Source organism: Littorina saxatilis, linkage group LG2 (assembly GCF_037325665.1).
Source record: "Littorina saxatilis isolate snail1 linkage group LG2, US_GU_Lsax_2.0, whole genome shotgun sequence".
NCBI lineage: Eukaryota > Metazoa > Mollusca > Gastropoda > Littorinimorpha > Littorinidae > Littorina > Littorina saxatilis.
In genome coordinates this window covers 17,025,500-17,041,827 of record NC_090246.1, presented here as the reverse complement: position 1 = coordinate 17,041,827, position 16,328 = coordinate 17,025,500, and the positions used below count along the sequence as shown (strand labels likewise).

The following is a 16,328-nucleotide window of genomic DNA, read 5'->3' as shown; positions in this document are numbered from 1 at the left end:
AGAGAGCACACATCTAGTGCACGAACTCCCCGTAATGTTTGCTACACAAAGTGGTTGTTTGCTCCCCTCTTTGTCCTATTCAGCTGGTCAAAGTGTACATACCCTTTCATTAAATTTAGTCAAGTTTTGACTAAATGTTTTAACATAGAGGGGGGAATCGAGACGAGCGTCGTGGTGTATGTGTGTGTGTGTGTGTGTGTGTGTGTGTGTGTGTGTCTGTCTGTCTGTCTGTCTGTCTGTCTGTCTGTCTGTCTGTCTGTCTGTCTTTCTGTCTGTCTGTCTGTCTGTCTGTGTGTGTAGAGCGATTCAGACTAAACTACTGGGCCGATCTTTATGAAATTTGACATGAGAGTTCCTGGGTATGATATCCCCGGACTTTTTTTCATTTTTTCGATAAATACCTTTGATGACGTCATATCCGGCTTTTTGTAAAAGTTGAGGCGGCACTGTCACACCCTAATTTTTCCATTAAATTGATTGACATTTTGGCAAAGCAATCTTCGACGAAGGCCGGGATTTGGTATTGCATTTCAGCTTGGTGGCTTAAAAACTAATGAGTGAGTTTGGTCATTAAAAATCGGAAACTTGTAATTAAAATTATTTTTTTATTAAACGATCCAAAAACAATTTCATCTTATTCTTCGTCATTTTCTGATTCCAAAAACATATACATATGTTATATTTGGATTAAAAACAATCTCTGAAAATTAAAAATATAAAAATTATGATCAAAATTAAATTTCCGAAATCGATTCAAAAACTATTTCATCTTATTCCTTGTCGGTTCCTGATTCCAAAAACATATAGATATGATATGTTTGGATTAAAAACACGCTCAGAAAGTTAAAACGAAGAGAGGTACAGTAAAGCGTGCAATGAAGCACAGCGCAATCGCTACCGCGCCAAACAGGCTCGTCACTTTCACTGCCTTTTGCACTAGCGGCGGACTACGTTCAGTTTCATTCTGTGAGTTCCACAGCTTGACTAAATGTAGTAATTTCGCCTTACGCGACTTGTTTTTGTTCTCGACCACCTCCACCACACCCACTCACTTCTATCCCCGTACATATCTCTTCACGAGGCAGTTAGCGGTACAGCAATTTCACGCTAGCTAAATCGTCAACGCAGTAATGAGAAAGAAAATTACCCCCGCACACCCGTGCACGCATCATGATACCCGGGGCAAAGAAGGAGTAGCCTGGACTATCTTTGCCCGGAGTACAGGTGAAAGTGACACGCAAGAAAAAAAAAAAAAAAAGCTAAATCTGTCGTCGGCCTGGCAAGTTTCCGTTTTGTACCGGAGCCAGAAAGGTCGTGGTGTGACATGGTTGACAGCCCTTGATGCCAGACAGGCTGTCAGCGCTGCCAGAAATAATATTTGGAAGAGATTTGGTTTCATGACGATCGGATCTGGGCCGGGTTTTTACTTTCACTGTATCGGGCAATTGTTTCGGGGGCGGGGACGAAGCTCAGTTGGTAGCGCGCTGGCTTTGTAGCCAGTTGGTCGTTATCAGCGTGGGTTCGATCCCCACGTTCGGCGAGAGATTTATTTCTCGGAGTCAACTTTGTGCAGACTCTCTTCGGTGTCCGAACACCCCCGTGTGCACAGATGCGCACGAAAAAGATCCCACGTTCACAGGGAAAGTCTCAGGGCTTGGAAAACACGAAGACACGCATGCATCATCTCTCGTCTCCGATTATCACGATCGTATTTCGATACTTTGACGAGACAAATGCTGGTGTGTCGAAGAAGACAGCCACAGCGGGCTTGTTCGAATCAAAGTATCACACCATATCTTCAACGTATTACAATACCTGTCCCAATAGAGACCAGTTGGTCTAAGAGGACGTTAAACCCTAATAGTCAGTCAATTGTTTCAATGAGTGTGGGTTGGAAAAAGAGGAGGGGGCGTTTTGTGGATTAGTGGTTGGATGTTGTGTGTGTGTATGAAACTGCCAGCTTTATGGGTAGTTGTGTGGGTGTAGGACTTTGTATACCACGCGTGGTAGATGCCATTTGCCTCACGCATGAATGCACTGTCTCTCTCACTCTTTCTCTGTCTGTCTGTCTCACTCTCTCTCTTTATCTCTCTCTCTCTCTTCACACACACACACACACACACACACATACACACACGAGCGCTGTCTCTCTCTCTTTCTCTCTACCTCTCTCTCCCTTTCTCTCTCTCTTCGCACTCACGCACGCACGCACACACACTCACACTAGCCCCCCCCCCCCGCCCTCTTTAAAAAAAAAAAACCTGTATTGGTCCGAGTGCAAAATCAATTCCGAGGCCCTAGCCATTGTACTGGATATGTGTTAGTCAGGTTAAACCCCCCAGACACGGAGTTTCATCAACCAAGAACACGAAATCTCTCCCTTCAAGTTCATACTCAGGGAAATGTAACTCACCCTTTAGGTATCAAAGTGCAAGCCATTCAACAATCGACAACAAGAACGAATGACATACCCTATTGGATTCCTTATTGCATCATTCCCAGAGAATCTGATCTGATTCCAGCCAAACAAGATTCGGACACGCTCAGTTATCTCTTGACCTTCAATCGGACCGAGAAGAATAGAATAGATTTTCGAATCAACCATCAGATTTTCAGCAGTTCAAGCAGACAGAATAGAATACATTTCCATATCAAGTTTAGGACCATCAGATTCCCAGCAGTTCAAGCAGTGAGAATAGAATAGATTTTCATATCAACTTTTGGACCATCAGATTCCCTGCAGTTCAAGCAGTGAGAATAAAATAGATTTTCATATCAACTTTTGGACCATCAGATTCAAAGCAGTTCAAGCAGTGAGAACAGAATAGATTTTCATATCAACTTTTGGACCATCAGATTCCCAGCAGTTCAAGCAGTGAGAACAGAATAGATTTCCATATCAAGTTTAGGACCATCAGATTCCCAGCAGTTCAAGCAGTGAGAATAGAATAGATTTTCATATCAACTTTTGGACCATCAGATTCCCAGCAGTTCAAGCAGTGAGAATAGAATAGATTTTCATATCAACTTTTGGACCATCAGATTCCCAGCAGTTCAAGCAGTGAGAATAGAATAGATTTTCATATCAACTTTAATTTGGACCATCAGATTTCCAGCAGTTCAAGCAGACTGCAAAGACGGTGGTTAGCTTTTCACAACATTACTCGGTCGAAGGCTAATGGTCCTTGACTGAGTTAGAAGGGTTCCAGCATGAAGGATATTGGATAACACCAGCTATCCCACCCTTAGCTCAGGGCGTCATTGTCTCCAACGCTGAGGCGTATACTTAGCCTGTCAAGTCGTGTCACATTAGCAGGGGAATTAATGGAATATTGTCTCGTGTGCGTTCCGCTAGTGCATGTAGAGGCAGCTAATAGCTGACTGCATGAAGTTATCTGCAGCGAAGATCTCTTGGATTGGTTTCTTGTCAGTGTCAGTGTCAACGACGCAGGGCGTTTCCCACGACCCGGGGTGGCACACGAAGAAGGTGTTCATGTGTGTGCATGCGTGCGTGCAGATGTACCTAGAACAGACAGTTCTCTGTTTCTACCATTGTTCTTGCTTGGCGCCTTATTAATGGCCCAAGTAGTGTGCACGCAAGTGCATTCCATTGAGCGAACAATGGGAAGTTGAATAAAAAGAAAGAGATAATTGTGTTAACTCTCCTAGCTACATGGGTGCCGTTGGCTTTGAGAGAATGGAGTTTATATATGTTTCAATGTTTCAACTAGGTGCATTCACACAGAACACTTGTTTAAAACAAAAGGAAACAAAAACCTGCATGAATACTTGATGTCCCCCCACCCTCTCTCTCTCTCTCTCTCTCTCTCTCTCTCTCTCTCTCTCTCTCTCTCTCTCTCTCTCTCTCTCTCTCTCTCTCTCTCTCTCTCTCTCTGAGAAAGTTCATTGGTATGGATGCATCGGTTCAGTAATGTTTTGTGTGTGTGACTAAATGTTTTCACATGCACATGAATGATTGGGTATCAGATGTTTGAAACCAACTTTGTTGATTTAGATGTGTATTATCCCAAGATCTCTTCTGTGTGTGTATAGTTGTTTGCGTGTGTGTGTGTGTGTGTGCTTGCGTGCTTGTATGCGTGCGTGTGTCAGTGTGTGTGTGGGGAGGGTCAAGCTGTATTCCCCCCCCCCCAAATGGCATTTTGTATATAACCTCCTTTGCAGAGGCCAATAATTATCGTCTAAGAAAATAAACATTTCCCCCCCCCCCCCTCTCTCTCTCTCTCTCTCTCTCTCTCTCTCTCTCTCTCTCTCTCTCTCTCTCTCTCTCTCTCTCTCTCTCTCTCTCTCTCTCTCTCTCTCTCTCTCTCTCTCTCTCTCTCTCTCTCTCTAGAGAGGTTAGACATTTCTGGTGATGTTTTCTTGGACCTAAAAAAAGCTTTTGACCTCGTGGATCACGAGATCCTTCTACAGAAATTAAAATGTTATTTGAAAAGTTCTAGCACTGTCGCTTTTTTTTTACTCTTATCTTAGAGAGAGGGTTCAATCTGTATACGTACACGATACGTACTCTTCTCAGGGCACTGTGAAATGTGCAGTGCCACAGGGGTCTGTTTTGGGACCTGTATTATTTTGCATGTATATAAATGATTTGCCCTTGTACCTACAGTCTGAATCTGTTGAGTGTCATATGTTAGCAGATGATACTACCTTACATGCAACAGGGAAAAGCCCTGCACAAATTCAAGACAAATTACTACAGAGCCTAAACGATGTTTCTGAGTGGTGTTCTGCAAATCGTATGCTTGTTAATCCAGTAAAAACAAAGTCTATGATAATCAGCACTCGCCAAAAACATCAACTTTCAGAAATGACTCTGAGTCTGTCCCTAAATGAGCACTCCATTGAGCAAGTAGCTGAGCACCGTTTACTGGGACTTACTGTTGATAATAATCTCAAATGGCAGACTCACATCAATGGAATCTGCAAAAAAATTGCTAAAAACCTGTTTCTTTTGTCAAAGTTACAAAGCATTATTAATCTAGACACAAGAAAACTATTTTACAATGCCCACATAAAACCCCATATTGATTATGCTTCCATAGTATGGGACGGGTGTAGTGAAGTTCACTTGAAGAAGCTGAACTCGCTCCAGCGTAGAGCTGCTAAACTCATGTGTCCATCTCTTTCTACAAAGGAAAAGATGAAAAGTATTGGGATGTTAAGCTTAAAAAAGCAGCTTTTGTATAATAAATGTTCATTTATGTATAAAGTCGTCTATTAGGACGCCCTAACATATCTTATACAACTCTTCAAATCATCTCCGCCATATTATTCAAACACTCAAAATAACCTTGCCTTGTCAAGGCCCCGCATCGATTTGTTTAAAACTGGTTTTTCTTATTCTGGTGCGTTCCTTTGGAATTCACTACCTGTAAATATCAAGTCATGTCTGTCATTATCTTCTTTTAAAAGACAGCTCCGAAAGCACCTCTCTAACGACTAAGTCGGTGTACAATTTGTGCGAGTGTGTGTGAGGATGTGTGAAAGAGAAAGTGTATAGTATGCTTCCATTAACAAGCACACTTTTGAATTTTTTATTTTTATTTTGTTATACTTTTCCCTCCATAATTTTGTTTTATTTGATGGGTTTTTTTATTTTTATTTAATGTTTTTTTTTGTGGTTTTTTTTGGATTCTTCATAATTGTTCTTTGTTTCATGTGTGTATTATAGTAGGGACTAGCTGTAAGAAAGGACCATATGGACCTAATGCTATCATCCCTCGGTAATAAAGTTTTCGAGTTCGAGTTCGAGTTCTCTCTCTCGCTCTCTCTCTCTCTCTCTCTCTCTCTCTCTCTCTCTCTCTCTCTCTCTCTCTCTCTCTCTCTCTCTCTCTCTCTCTCTGTCTGTCTGTCTCTCTGTCTGTCTCTCTGTCGCTCTCTGTGTGTCTCTCTCTGTCTCTGTGTGTCTCTCTCTCCCTCCCTCCTTCTCTCTCTCTCTCTCTCTCTCTCTCTCTCTCTCTCTCTCTCTCTCTCTCTCTCTCTCTCTCTGTCTGTCTGTCTCTCTGTCGCTCTCTGTGTGTCTCTCTCTGTCTCTGTGTGTCTCTCTCTCCCTCCCTCCTTCTCTCTCTCTCTCTCTCTCTCTCTCTCTAATTAAGGACACACAGAGAGAGAGGGGGAGTGAGAGAGACAGAAAGAGAGATATTGTAAGAGAGATATTGTGTGTGTGTGCGGCGTGTGCATGTGCGCGCGCACGTGTGTGTCACAGTGTGTTAACGTGCGGTAGCACCTGTTTTGTAATGCATATACATATGCATGTGGCTGGGTACATGACAACGAGAAGTAGCATGCTTTCTTTTACTTACTGTGGTGAATGTTTGTGTGTTATGACAGTTACAACACCACCCCCACGAGCAGCGGGAGGTCATCGCCCACAAATGCGGACACGCATAGCACGCTGTCGGTCTCCCAGGGCGGATGGACTACCGGCAACACCACCGAGCGCAGCTCTCTCGACTCTTCCTGTTATTCTCTGGATGTAGGTCTACCATATGTCTGTCTGTTTGTCTGTCAGTCTGTTTGTCTGTCTGTCTGTCTGTCTGTCTCCCAGAGCGGATGCACCACTGGCAACACCACCGAGCACAGCTCTCTCGACTCTTCCTGTTATTCTCTGAACGTAGGTCTATCATATGTCTGTCCGGCTGTGTGTCTGTTTGTCTGTCTGTCTGTCTGTTTGTCTGTCAGTCTGTTTGTCTGTCTGTCTGTCTGTCTGTCTCCCAGAGCGGATGCACCACTGGCAACACCACCGAGCACAGCTCTCTCGACTCTTCCTGTTATTCTCTGAACGTAGGTCTACCATATATATGTCTGTCTGTGCGTCTGTCTGGATGTTTGTCTGTCTGTCTGTGTCCAAGGGCGGGTGGACCACTGGAAACACCACAGAGAGCAGCTCTCTCGAGTTTTTTAAGTTATTCCCTCTGTGTAGGTCTACCGTCTGTTTGTCTGTCTGTCCGTCTGTCTGTCTGTCTGTCTGTCTGTTTGTTTGTCCGTCTGCCTGTCTGTTTGTCTGTCTGCCTGTCTGTCTGCCTATCTGTCTGCCTGTCTGTCTGTCTGTCTGTCTCCAAGGACGGGTGGACCACCGGCAACACCACCAAGTGCAGCTCTCTCGACTCTTCCTGTTATTCTCTCGATGTAGGTCTACCATACGTCTGTCTGTCTGTCTACAAGGGCGGATGGACTTTTGTAATTTGATATTGTGTTTTTATAATTGGCGTCTTTTTACATTTAGTCAAGTTTTGACTAAATGTTTTAACGTAGAGGGGGGAATCGAGACGAGGGTTGTGGTGTATGTGTGTGTGTGTGTGTGTGTGTGTGTGTGTGTGTGTGTGTGTGTGTGTGTCTGTGTGTGTGTGTAGAGCGATTCAGACCAAAGTACTGGACCGATCTTTATGAAATTTGACATGAGAGTTCCTGGGAATGATATCCCCGGACGTTTTTTTCTTTTTTTTTGATAAATACCTTTGATGACGTCATATCGGGCTTTTTTAAAAAGTTGAGGCGGCACTGTCACACCCTCATTTTTCAATCAAATTGATTGAAATTTTGGCCCAGCAATCTTCGACGAAGGCCGATGTTCAGTATTGCATTTCAGCTTGGTGGCTTAAAAATTAATTAATGACTTTGGTCATTAAAAATCTGAAAATTGTAAAAAAAATAAAAATTTTTATAAAACGATCCAAATTTACGTTCATCTTATTCTTCATCATTTTCTGATTCCAAAAACATATAAATATGTTATATTTGGATTAAAAACAAGCTCTGAAAATTAAAAATATAAAAATTATTATTAAAATTAAATTTCCGAAATCGTTTTAAAAACTATTTCATCTTATTCCTTGTCGGTTCCTGATTCCAAAAACATATAGATATGGTATGTTTGGATTAAAAACACGCTCAGAAAGTTAAAACGAAGAGAGGTATGTACAGTAAAGCGTGCTATGAAGCACAGCGCAACCGAGCCAAACAGGCTCGTCACTTTCACTGCCTTTTGCACTAGCGGCGGACTATGTTCAGTTTCATTCTGTGAGTTCCACAGCTTGACTAAATGTAGTAATTTCGCCTTACGCGACTTGTTGTTTGCTGGTGAAGTGTTTAGCTGTTCGATGTTTTACAAAGCCTTTGTTACTGATTGTGTTTGAAGGATGTGGAATTGAGACTTTAAAAGCCCATGCTGGTGCATTAATTTGCAATTCAGTGTGTAATTTATTGCTTTAGTTAAGAGCCACTTGTTGGAAGCGCTTGCCTTCTGTCAAGAGTTAAATTTCAGATGCATTATTGATTTTGTCATCTGTGTTTGATTGTCCGGAGGTTGCTATGTTCTTTCAAGTACAGTGGAACACCTTTTTAAGACCTGGAAAAATCTGTAAAATAAATTAGGTCTTAGAAAGGAGAGAATCTTAAAACGGGGGTAAATTTAAATAGAACAAAAATCTGAGAAAACACGGTTGGAAAAGGGAGGGATCAGTCTTAAGATTTTAAATTGGGGGGGGGGGGGGGTAGAATTGGGTTTCAATGTATTCCTTTTCAATTGGTTTATATATTTTATGCTGACAGAGCAAAGTAAAACATTGTGAAAGAAAGAGGGTGGGAGCTAGAGAAGCAGGGGCTGTTACAAAAGATTGCAAGTAATATTAGTATATTAGGCAATGTTTAATAAAAATAGACTTAGAAGTTCTTGTAGGAAATCATGACAATCGACAGTGTTCTTTTCACCTCTGGCTTGTATTGTTCATCGGAAGAATTGTATTTTGTTGTTGTTGTTGTTCTTGTTTGTTTCCATTTGTAAGTAGGGATTTGTTTATATTGTGCATCTTTATTAAGTGCATTGTTTCATGCACATGCTGATTAGGAGGGTTGTTCCTTCATTTTGTTTTCATGCCCCGCACATTGCTTCGCAGTGGGAAAGGGACACATACATGTTACAATGAAAGTGATACAAAACATTCCCTCCAGTGATAATGTACAGAAACAGGACATGGTCAGTGAAAAATACTATACAAAATTATTTTTTTTAAATTAAAAAAATTACACCGAACATCTTTTGCTTGTTTAACACTATTGTGACTAGCACTGCCACGGCGTTAACGTCCTGCCTGCCCAAGCTTGCCACCAAGAAACTTCCCAAAAATCAGTAACTGTAAAGAAATCTGTCTAGCAAGCTTGAATTAAGTCCAATCACCACCAAATTTTGTGTACTAATTCAAAAATGGATGCCCAGTTCAGTCGTGCTATTTATAAGTTTGTCACGCGATTTGTTTTAGCAAAGGGGGGTGAAAGGGGGGTGAAAGGGGGATAATTTGTGTTTTTTAACGTTTTTTTGTGTGTGTTTTATTTTCCACTGCTTTTTTTAAAAGTTATTCTTTAACAGAAAGTATTATAAATAATGTTATAACCAAACAAGGTGTAAAACCTATGAATTAGCTGAAATATTGTTAACATTGTACACAGAAATAAGGAGACAGTACAAAGAAAAAAACAAGCAAATCACGCATTCACTCACAGCATCCTGACGCAAATGAAACAAAACTGTAACACTCACCAAATGATGTCTAGGTAATCCATATTGAATATAAGTCACATTTTCACAACAAAGTATCAACTGTACACCTATGAACAATTCCAAAAGGATTTGAAGGCTCCAGCCATCCATTGTTATCAGTGCTGCCACGCCCCCATAGCTCCTGCACGATTCCGAGATACATGTTCGTCTAGCAGTATCACCCCCTACCACGTGTAGTTGCCGACTCGTACTAGCAACAACGGGACTGTTTCTTCCTCAATATCACTGCTATTATCGCTTTCTTGAGGCTAAAACGACACGATGTATCATGATCTACAGGATCCTCAAGATCCAACATCCTGAGAATCTCCTCCCGTGACAAGGCTCGCCTTCGATTCATTTTTTTTGTTCGAAAACACCACGCAAATCTGCACTAATTTGATCAAGCCGGAAGAGAAAACCACGTGTATCAAGGGAAACAACTCAATTTATTGCAATCTTCAAAAACCGGGAAGCAATCACGAGTCGTGTACCTTGTATGTCTAATACTAAAATAGTCACTTCCCGTCCGTGGGCGTTGCAGCGCTATTACTAATATAGTCACCTCCCGTCGCGAAAGTGTTAAATGTCTGTTAGTTTTCTGTTTTTATGAATTTTGTGTTGTTTTGTTTTCTTGCTTTTGAACTGTCGGTCAGTTTGTACAGCTGTAAACTAATGAAATTTAGCGAAACCCTCATTTTAAGATCTCCTGTTTTATAACCCTAGTTTTTGTGGTTTTGTTTGTTTGTTCGTAACGTCTGTACATTTACCTTCAGTTGAAGACTCCTTCCTTTTTGAGACCTGATTTTTTCAATTTTTTTTGAAGGTCTTAAAACAGGGGTTTCACTGAATCAACTATGGAATACTATCCAGGGCCGGATCGGGGGGGGGGGGGGGGGGGGGTTCCTGGGGTTCCGGAACCCCCCCTCCCCCCTGGCCATCCCTGGCCATCCAATGTACCTCTCAGAGAGAAAAAAAGTGGACTTTGGACCCCTGCCTTCAGTTGGAACCCCCCCCCCCCCCCCCCCCCCCCCTCAAACGAACTTGGTCCGGCCCTGCTATCTCTTTCAACATTGGAATGCAATCACTTTCAATTTTGGAATGCAAATATCTCTTTCAAGGTCTTAAAACTGTGTTTCCACTGTACTATATTTTTCGACTCTGGAATGCAGTTTCGTTCAACTATATGGAATGCAATCTCTTTCAAATGTGGATGTTGTGTTGACTGTGACAGGAGTTTGACAAACAAGCGGCCAGCACGGTGAACCAGCACTTTGAGGAATTTGAGTCCATGCTGTTTGAGGGGCCCAGGGAAACCAAATCCAATGCCTACAGAGAGTGCCAGGAATGGGTCACACAGTTCCCACATCTCAGGTACAAAAACAAAAGTGTTCTTAAAGGCATACTAACGCACTCCCGTGTTTACAAAGTGTAGTTTGCCCACAATCGATGTCAAACGCACCATAAGACCATATAATGACGATATGTCACCATGCGCGGACCATAATACATGCATTACAGCTTGTTCTAGCCTCTGAAAAAGTGAGGATGTCAACAAAGCCGCGGTGTTAGCTCCCTTGCATCAACGTTACATGTGTTGCCAAATCTATAAATTGGACCATCTAGATCAAAATAAAAATTCAAATATCTCAACATTTAAGGGCTCCTAGACCACAATATTTTGCAGGGAACTTAATTTAGTCTGTCTCCAGCTCTGGGTAAAGCAATTAGCGTGTATATTCATCAGCTTTCTATGCCTTTAAGAATAGAAAAGAATAGAATTGTTCTTAGTTCTTCTCTCATGCAGTCTCTTGTTCCTAGTCTGTTCTTCAGAATGTTTTATTCAGGCAAATTGTGTAAATCGTGTCATAATTAGTAATATATAGCAATAGAAAATACTACATGGCTTGCTGTGTCGTACCAGATTACACGAGTTGCTGTTTTGAATATTGAAATGTGAACGAAAGCGAGTTACATTTTTTTAAGTAATATCGTCTTTTCAGAAAAGCACAGTAGGCGATTGTATCATCGACTGCATGTAATATGGTCGCTCAGTCTACTTCTAACTAATTTCTGACTTTGTATGCATTTAGAGCTTTTACTTTCCTTTGTTGCTCAGATCTTAAAATAGCACTCTTGCCTCATTTGTTGAAGATGATTTATTTTTGAATATATTTATGTATCTATTTTTTTTAATTGTTTGTATTTCTTCATTGATTTAAAGAAGATTTTATTAAAGTAATACAGCGTGGCATGTATATGCGATATAAACATTTGTGACCACACAACAAGTTAAGCTTATAATTATTAAGTGTGGTTATAAATATGTACATCTAGATGGGAAATGTTATTTCACGTAATGTCAAGGTCAGAGAATCGCTTATACCCTTATTAGACATCTAAGACAGACAAGATATAATTTTTACAAAAAAAAGAGGAAAAAATATAGCAAAAGAATCAGAGGATGTGACAGAGGACGGGAAGGGATTTAACTTTATTTTTCAGCAATACCGGGGAGATATAAGTCGGTCCAGAGAGACGATGACTGTCACAGACTTGCCAATTCAATGTTTCTGCAGCAGCAATAATGTCATCCAAAGTGTTGTCCAAACTAATTAAGCTGGGATTGCAGTCATGTGAATACACAGAAAAACCTTTAAGAAAGATTCACTCAAACTTGACCTTCAGTATTTCTTCATTGATTGACAGGGCGCTGGGGAAGCAGGTCCTGGCGCCAAAGGACACAGGCTACCACTTCACCCCCACCTCAACCTCCATTAGCACCACCCCCCGACCCTCCACCTCCGGCACCCTAGAAGAGAACGACCTGTCCTTAGCCACCGACACTCAGGGGTAAGGATCAGGATACGGATACAGTGGAACCCCCCTTTTAAGACCTCCAAAAATCCCAGAAATGAACGAGGGGGTCTTCTTCTTCTTCTGCGTTCGTGGGCTGAAACTCACACATACACTACGTGTTTTTTACACGAGTGGAATTTTACGTGTATGACCGTTTTTACCCCGCCATTTAGCCAGCCATACGCCGCTTTCGGAGGAAGCATGCTGGGTATTTTCGTGTTTCTATAACCCACCGAACTCTGACATGGATTACAGGATCTTTTTTGTGCGCACTTGGTCTTGTGGCTTGCGTGTACACACGGGGGGTGTTCGGACACCGAGGAGAGTCTGCACACAAAGTTGACTCTGAGAAATAAATCTCTCGCCGAACGTGGGGACGAACTCACGCTGACAGCGGCCAACTGGATACAAATCCAGCGCGCTACCGACTGAGCTACATTCCCGCCGAACGAGGGGGTCTTAAAATGGGGGTACATTTTCAGAGTTTATGAACAGATAGATTGGGGTCTTGAAAAGGAGGAAGTCTTAGATTGGAGGGCTCCATGCATCTTGAACTTCAGCATCTCTTCTTCTTCTTCTTTTCGATCGCCGATCACACTTGGAGTCCAGATCTTGAGATATAATTAGTGGTCCTCTGCAGCGCAGCCACTGGCCCGTACAGCTTGTTGTGCAGGGACTCCGGCAATGGCCAGATTTCCTCTCTCAGCACCTGGTGGTTCCTGCAGTCTCGTAGGATGTGGGCCGTGTCCTGCTCTGCTTCTCCACAAGAACACATGGGGGCTAGCGCTCCGAGGGCACAACAAGCAGCTTCCCGTGGAGATGCTGGTTAAGTCTGTTGTGTCCCGTTCTCAGGCGGAAGATGACCACCTGCTGTGGTCTGGATAGCAGGTGGTAGCTGTCCTGTGGCTGGGGCGTCCTGTGCAGAGACTTAATGATGGTCTTCATCTCTGTCAGGCTCACAGGGTTGTTCTCTTGCTCATCTTCTGCACCCAGCTTTGCCATCCTGTCCGCCTCTTCGTTTCCTTGTACACCACAGTGGGAGGGGATCCATTGCAGTACTGTCCTCAGGCTCTTGATGTTGTGAACTTCAGCATCTAAAACTTGAGGCTTAAACTATCAAGTGGCAGTAATTTATTTATTTTTGCATCATCATTATCCTGTAGAAGTCACCTTTTAGTTTATTAAACGCAAGGAGTTTTACTTCAGTGATGTTATTTGAAGGAAGGAATTACATAAAAGAATGCGTGTAATGTATTCATTTTTTGTTTGAGTGGTTAAAAAACTCATTATGCCTTATTGTATGAAATCAAACGGTTTCGAAATTCTGAGGTGAAACATTTTTGTGATAAGATGGAGGTCAATCTACTTACTTTTTGAGGAAAAGACCTGCGGAAACAATTAAGGTCTGATAGTGTGGAAAGTTTTCGAAAGTGATTGAGAGTCTTATATTTCATCCGCAGTCAAAGCTTTTCAAAGAAAATTGCATCACAAAACAATGTGAGATCGACAAGGATGTGAATGAATACAGTTTTGAACTGTTTTCTTCGGTTTTATTTCAGACTCACACTGTCAGGGCGAAAGGTCAAGGCAACGAGAGCGCCGCCAGAATCCACCAAACTGTCATCAAGAGATCGTCACCACGACAACAGTCACATTAGCAGCGAATATGACTTCCTGCATGAAGAGGTCTTTGCACAGGATGGAGTCTATGAAGACATCATTGCTGTCGACTACAAAAACATGTAGGTTGAATCAACTATTTTCAGAAATAACTCCACACGTGTGTCCGATACTCACGTAGCTAGTGATTGGCCCCTGCAATGTTTGGCAGAGGTTTTTCAAGAAAAGGTCACTCTCCTACAACTACAAACCTGACGGAGTTATTTTCAGAATTCCTCTATTCTGGTGAATTTAAGAAACTATTACATCATTTTGAGTTAGCTTAGCTCCGCGACTCCCTGCTAATTAAGTGGGTTGCCCCTGGATTAATTGGCCTACTGCCAATGAATTGACAAGGCCAAATGTGTGACTAGTTTTAAGACATTTGTAGACTTGAAATAAGCAGGATTGAAGTTCAGATTGTGAGACCCACCCCCCCCCCCCCCCCAAAAAAAAAAAAAAACCCCACCAGAATTGTTTGATTTCATATTTTAATATCTATGTCTCTGTGGAACTTTTCTCACAGAGATTTGGGTAACAAATAGCACACAATCAACACTGTCAAACAATACCCCCTTCCTCAATTCCCACTTGCTTGTGGGCATGTTCTCAAACCTCTGAGACGTTGACTATGAACTGTGATGCAATGTGACTGTGATTACAGCTATGAAGACAACATGGAGCACAAAAAACAGATCACCCCTCGCAGGAGAAGGGTGGGCTACCCTCCTATCACGCCCAACGCCTGTGTCAAAGACAGTGTGCTCAGTGCCGCCTTCGATACCATGTGGTTTGAGGTAAGCATCAACATTCAGCTCTGATGCATCGTTTTACTAACTTGCCAAAGAATGGAGCTGAAATCTTAATGAAAGTGCAAGAGTGAAAGTTCCCATCACACCTCCGGGACAACCTGTGTCTGGCCTGTCTGAAAACACCTCCGCGTGAAGATAAAGATATTTGGTGAAGATAAAGAGGGAACATTTTCTCTGCACGCGCGGCAGCAAGCAGGATGTCTCTGAACTGATCAGGGAAATCTTGACCTGAAAGACTATTTGCTTACAGAATTTGTGAATTCCCAAAACAACCAAGAAGGAAAAATGGAACCAACCAACCCCCTCCCCCCCTCTCCCCCCCCCCCCCCCAAAAAAAAAAAACAATTAAAAAATATATGGGCCATCTGCGTCCCAAGCCAGTCTATCCTGATTTTTAAAACTCTCAGCTTACATCCCTGAAAAAGCAAATTTGTGTCATACATAACAATAGAACAGTTGGTTTTTAATAAGAGCAAAATGGTTCATATCACTAGCTTCGCCTATTGTTTGCTATCTTTACACATATTGCACATACATGTAAATCTGATTTGAAATTGTTCTTCTTTGAAGTCCAAAAGAGTCCTGCCAGAAAAAAACTAAATCAGATTAAATCAAGGGGTCTTGAAGAGGAGGTTTAAATGTATCTACTGATACAAACATAGATTGCCATTCATTTAATGTTGTTGTAGTAGTTATAGAGAGTAATTGTGTTTTTTTCGAATGTTCATCATGTACATCACTTTGTATAATTTGTTTATTTGTGATTTTTTATTTATGATTTTATTTGTAAGGCGCTCAGAACTATCTTAGGATTTGCGCCATGTAGATACACTTATTATTATTATTTTTTGTTAACTAGTGTTTTGTGGTGTGCAGATTATGTCGTGGATGCGGTTGTTGATGAAGAAGTATGCAGCAGAGGTGGAGGCAAAGAAAGAGTTAGGAGCACTGGATCACTCCTTGATACATGCTCCCCCCAGGACATCATCCTTTATCTACGAACAGGCTCGGGTCAGTCTCTCCTCTCCACTTGCATTTTACAGTCACACCATTGTTTTAGACCTCCACAAATAGGAAGACAATGAGGTCTTAATGACAAATAAGGTCAACTGAAGACTTATTCTCTTCTTGACCTGTAGGCTGTATTCCAAAGTGACATCTCTGACGTCATCATTGAGAAAACGTAGAGAAGACGTCATAATGCGAAGCATCATGTCACGTAAAACATTGTGTCACATCTCCCAGGAACTGACAAAGAATTTCGGACAAGAAGTCTGTCTCGGTGCCTTCGTCATATCAGCAGAAGAAAATCAACTGTAAGGTCACCACCAGGCTGTGCAAGTATCAGTCTTGGATCTCATTAAAAAAGAGGAAGGCTTAGGCCAAAAAAAAATAGGTCTGTTTACGGTAACCCGACCGACCCTAGTTTTTAGGCCCGACCC

General features: G+C 42.0%; 1 protein-coding gene across 6 annotated transcripts in view; it reads left to right on the top strand.

Moving 5' to 3' along the window:
• Window positions 1-16,328, top strand: part of LOC138958377 (protein FAM149B1-like) — a 99,397-nt gene that overhangs the window by 59,599 nt on the left and 23,470 nt on the right. For all 6 annotated transcript variants that reach the window (XM_070329506.1, XM_070329503.1, XM_070329502.1 and 3 more), the window contains 6 exons: window positions 6,352-6,496; window positions 10,791-10,930; window positions 12,266-12,409; window positions 13,975-14,157; window positions 14,739-14,871; window positions 15,763-15,897. In XM_070329506.1, coding sequence (XP_070185607.1) covers window positions 6,352-6,496; window positions 10,791-10,930; window positions 12,266-12,409; window positions 13,975-14,157; window positions 14,739-14,871; window positions 15,763-15,897 — 880 coding nt within the window. The remainder of the gene's footprint in view (window positions 1-6,351; window positions 6,497-10,790; window positions 10,931-12,265; window positions 12,410-13,974; window positions 14,158-14,738; window positions 14,872-15,762; window positions 15,898-16,328) is intronic.